This window comes from Rhineura floridana, chromosome 5 (assembly GCF_030035675.1).
Source record: "Rhineura floridana isolate rRhiFlo1 chromosome 5, rRhiFlo1.hap2, whole genome shotgun sequence".
In the NCBI taxonomy this organism is placed as follows: domain Eukaryota; kingdom Metazoa; phylum Chordata; class Lepidosauria; order Squamata; family Rhineuridae; genus Rhineura; species Rhineura floridana.
This window is the reverse complement of record NC_084484.1, coordinates 87,747,719-87,752,524: the sequence shown is the minus strand read 5'-3', so window position 1 is coordinate 87,752,524 and position 4,806 is coordinate 87,747,719. Positions and strand designations below refer to the sequence as shown.

Genomic DNA, 4,806 nt, shown 5'->3' with positions numbered 1-4,806 from the left:
TAGCCACAGCAAAGCTTCCTCCAGACAACTATATATCTACGACAGCCACCCAGTTCAGTTTCACAAGTAGTGATATTGTTGTCTTGGATAGTTATAGTGATCCTACTAGCCCTATATCTACGGACATTTGTGTTCAGTCACCAGTAGAATCACCTACTCAGATAGACCTTGAAGACATATTATCTGTGCCAGAGCTTGGAAGTAACTCGTTATTTTTATCGAGTTACTTTTAATTCGTTACAATTTTAAATAACGAGTGGGTAATTCCATTACATTTGGCAAATAACGGAACGAATAGTAATTTCCCTACTTTTCAGCTTCAACTTTAACGTTTCCACGTTAGGTTGGACGTTACTTGGGGGCGGGAACAAGGGGAAGTCAGCTCCTGGCTGTGATTGGTTAACACAAGACATGTGCCTCACACTGATTGGACCTCTGCGCAGACTGTCTCTTCCCTCGTGATCTGTGTTAGGAGGCACGATAGAAGAGATGAATAGGCAGGGGGAGCCTGCTAGCGTCTGACTCTGAGAGGAAAAAATGGACACCGGAGGAAAAAGCCAGGGCAAGGAAGGCACAATGGCGAAGAGCTGTGGAGGTGAGTGACGATGATTTGTGTGTGTGTGTGCCCCGGTGTGTGTGTTTTTGGCTGGAGTCTCTGGTTTTGGGTGGGGGCTCCGGCTCTCTGGCTACCACCCCTTACTCTCTGGACTCTCCGCTTCAATTAAAAAAAAAGTTTCTAGGTGGTCTAATTCCTGAGATATACACCAAAACGTAAACCCCCCCTGCACAACTTTTTTTTAAACAGATCATGCTCTAGCTACAACTCCCATCAGCCCAATCCAGTGGCCATGCTGGCTGGGGCTGATGGGAGTTGTAGTTTAAAGTAACTTTTCAAAGCTCTGGCTGCAACCCCGCCCTTTCATGATTGTGAGTAAAGTGCAGACTTGTGTTTGTGTTGTAAATCTCTCTTCCTCCAACCCTATTTTTAAAGAAATTAGGCAGGGTTTATCACAGTTTTTATTATGTAGGAAACTAATACTCATTTTTTTTAAAAAATGAATGAAGTTTATTTATTTATTTTTATTATTTTATTTATATCCCACCCTTCCTCCCAGTAGGAGCCCAGGGCAGCAAACAAAAGCACTAAAAACACTTTAAAAATCATAAAAACAGACTTTAAAATATATTAAAACAAAACATCTTTAAAAACATTTTTAAAAGCTTTAAAAACATTTTTTTAAGAAAAAAATTAAAAACATATTAAAAAGCAATTTCAACACAGACGCAGACTGGGATAAGGTCTCAACTTAAAGGACTTGTTAAAAGAACAAGTTCCTTATCACTTGAGGCTGCAGTTTTCCCTGGTTGAGTAAGCCCCATTGAATACATTGGAACTTGCTTCTGAGTAAACAAACATAGGATTGCACTATAAATATCTTTACAGGTTATATAAATAAACATATTTGATAGTCATGCTTATATAAATATTTTCATAGAATCATAGAATAGTAGAGTTGGAAAGGGCCTATAAGGCCATCAAGTCCAACCCCCTGCTCAATGCAGGAATCCAAATCAAAGCATTCCCGACAGATGGCTGTCCAGCTGCCTCTTGAATGCCTCCAGTGTCAGAGATCCCACTACCTCTCTAGTAATTAGTTCCATTGTTGTATGGCTCTAACAGTTAGGAAGCTTTTCCTGATGTCCAGTCGAAATCTGGCTTCTTGCAACTTGAGCCCATTATTCTGTGTCCTGCACTCTGGGATCATTGAGAAGAGATCCCGGCCCTCCTCTGTGTGGCAACCTTTCAAATACTTGAAGAGTGCTATCATATCTCCCCTCAGTCTTCTCTTCTCCAGGTTAAATATGCCCAGTTCCTTCAGTCTCTCCTCATAGGGCGTTGTTTCCAGTCCCCTGATCATCCTTGTTGCCCTCTTTTGAACCTGTTCCAGTTTGTCTGCATCCTTCTTGAAGTGCAGAGACCAGAACTGGACACAGCACTCAAGATGAGGCCTAACCAGTGCTGAATAGAGGGGAACTAATACTTCACATGATTTGGAAACTATACTTCTGTTAATGCAGCCTGATATAGCATTTGCCTTTTTTCCAGCCACATCACACTGTTAGCTCATATTCAGCTTGTGATCAACAACAATTCCAAGATCCTTCTTGCATGTCATACTGCTGAGCCAAGTATCCCCCATCTTATAACTGTGCATTTGGTTTCTTTTTCCTAAGTGTAGAACTTTTACTTCCACCCAGTTTTGTCATGCTGTGTCCCTATAAGTATCCAATTGCATACTATGGTTGTACAATACTTCCTTTACATTTTAAGTATGCCTTGGGGTAGTCATGGTTCTCCACTGTTTTCATCCTGAGGGGCAGATAGGCTGAGAAATGGTGAGTAGCCCATGGTCACCCACTACGCTTTATAGCTTATTTTCATTTTGAAAAATTAATTAAAACAATTTACATGCAGGCAAAATTTATTAAGCGGATTCACACAATATGTGTAAAGCACATCCAACTCGCATTTAAAGCGCATGACTTCCCCTAAAGAATTCTGGGAAGTGTCATTTCCCCCTCACAGTTATAGTTCTCACCACTCTTAACAAACTGCTGTTCCCATGATTCTGTGGTGGGATTCATGTGCTTCAAATGGGTGTTGAATGTGCTTTAAAGAAATGGTGTGGATCTGCCCTAGGTATGATGTTCATTCAAGAGTGAATTGAAAAGAACAATTTTAAAAGATACTTCTTACTCTTACTCATTTTTCAGACCTCTTTCTGAAGTAAAGGGTCAAATCTGTAAAAACATTTGGAGCAGCCACATTAAAAGATAAGGGCAGGGTATTCCAGGCAGGGGGTTGCCAACCCTGCTTGGATATGGATGTCTTTGCAGAAGAACCCTAGTCAAGGTTTACCAACAGCACAGTCCAAACTATATCTACTTAGAAGTCAGTCCTGTTGAGTTCTATGGGGCTTAATCCCTTAGTAAGTGTGTTTAGAATTGCAGCCTTCAGGAGCCTCCATCTTTACTCCCCAAAGCTCCCATCTAACATCTCCACAACACTAGGCTCCTTTGTCTCTGCTGTGGCCTTCTGGTGACTGCCCTAGCCTGAAGGCACTTAACCCTTCTTGCTGAAAGCAAGTAGGCTAGATTAAATGTTCCCTACCCAGGCTCATATATATAAAAGATAAACGGCATTTTGTCAAAAGTATTTTTGTCTACATTTTATACCTCATCCTTGGTTTTCCAAGCTTGGCATGGAATGCTTCTCATACAGAATTAATTTGAAATGCTGCATATTTATTATCATAATCATCATATTCAAAATAAAAAATATATGTACCGCCTTCAAGTTGATTCCAACTTATGGTGACCCTATGAATAGGGTTTTCATGAGGCTGAGAGGCAGTGACTGGCCCAAGGTCACTCAGTGAGCTTCATGGCTATGTGGGGATTTGAACCCTAGTCTCATTTTGTTCTCACAACAACCCTGTGAGATAGTAGGTTAGACTGGCCCAGGCAGGGTTATTCAGTGAGCAAATAGGATCTCTTTTAATTGTGCTATCGACCTGCTTACTTCCACTCTGACTGGGGGATCTTGCAGCATGGGGAAGAGATGGGGGCACATCACAGCTGAAGTTCACCCATATAGGAGCATTATCTCTTGTTTATTACAGAGACGCCTGTTGCAGGTTTTGCTGCTGAGAGCAGCAGTCAGTTAGTGCGGCCACTTGAGTCACAGCTTGTTGATCCTGAGGAGGCAAAACTAGAAAGTGAGGTTCAGAAAGGAGGCCCTGTGCACGAGGAGGAGGAGGGCATGAAGCAGTGCCAGTTGCCCACAGCCACATCTGCAGAACAGCAAGGACCATGGTTTGGCTTTGAGAAAGCTTGTACATTTGTGAGCCAGAGTGGGGAAAATGTTGTTGTACGATGCAATTACTGCCTTCCAAGGATCAAAAATCTGAGATCAGCTGTTTCCCCCTCATCCAATGTGAAGAAACATTTTGAGGTAAGCCTTTGTCATGCTGGTCCTCAAAGAGTGTCCATTGTCTATTTATGTTTAAATTGTGAAGTTCCTCTTCCATTTTTTCTTGGATTCATGCTTTGTTCTTCTTCCTCAGAGGGCACACCCTGAGAAGCTGAGAGCAATTGAAGAAGCAATAAAGGCAAGGAGACGTGGCCTTCCTGAACCAATGCATGACACCCCTCCTCCCAAAATGCTGAAGCAGCAGCAGACAACCCTTGAGAGGTGGGGATCTGGCAGGGATCTGCTTCTTCTGGCAGCCTGCGTACACCCTCACTTCAAACTAGATTGGCTGGAATCGTGTCAGGCCACCACCCATACCAACAAGTAAGAACATTAGGGAAGCCCTTTGGGTGGATTACTCCAAGGGAAATGTTGTCTCAAGGGAGGCATCAGAGGGCTTAAGGTGGTAGGCAGGGGCTGGGCCTTTTCTTCCTGGGGCTCCTCATCACAACCTTGGGTTGCTGCAGGTAATCCTTAAGGGTCTGCTGTGCTGCCCCATGAGTGTGGTGACTTGGTCACCTTCCTACCTTCCATGTCATCATCCACAGGCTCAGGCTGGACCCTGAACCAGGGGACATGACAAGCATCAGGAAATGAAGAGCAGATGATGGTTTCCTAACATATATGTGTTAACATATCCTCTCTCTTTCTTAGATACACAATGGAAGCCTTGTTGAAAGCTGAAATAAAGATGGGTGTACTTAATGAGGACAGTGATCAGTCTTCAGATAAAGACCAGGAAGGAGATGACTTAGCAGATGACTTCTTTAACT

At 42.8% G+C, this 4,806-nt stretch overlaps 1 protein-coding gene across 1 annotated transcript; it reads left to right on the top strand.

The window, feature by feature from the left end:
* Nucleotides 1–531: 531 nt before the first annotated feature.
* Nucleotides 532–4,410, top strand: LOC133385860 (uncharacterized). The gene is made up of 3 exons (XM_061629446.1): nucleotides 532–595; nucleotides 3,684–4,015; nucleotides 4,128–4,410. Exons 1-3 carry the CDS (start codon nucleotides 538–540, stop codon nucleotides 4,359–4,361), a joined length of 624 nt encoding a protein of 207 aa, XP_061485430.1. The 5' UTR covers nucleotides 532–537; the 3' UTR covers nucleotides 4,362–4,410.
* The last annotated feature ends 396 nt before the right edge of the window (nucleotides 4,411–4,806 follow it).

What these genes read in the sequence shown, in the direction of transcription:
- LOC133385860 (XM_061629446.1), top strand. Translation starts at nt 538, where the DNA reads ATGGACACCGGAGGAAAAAGCCAGGGCAAGGAAGGCACAATGGCGAAG. An exon ending in AATGGCGAAGAGCTGTGGAG is followed by an intron (nt 596 to 3,683) that starts GTGAGTGACGAT and finishes TGTTTATTACAG; the next exon opens with AGACGCCTGTTGCAGGTTTT. An exon ending in ATGTGAAGAAACATTTTGAG is followed by an intron (nt 4,016 to 4,127) that starts GTAAGCCTTTGT and finishes CTTCTTCCTCAG; the next exon opens with AGGGCACACCCTGAGAAGCT.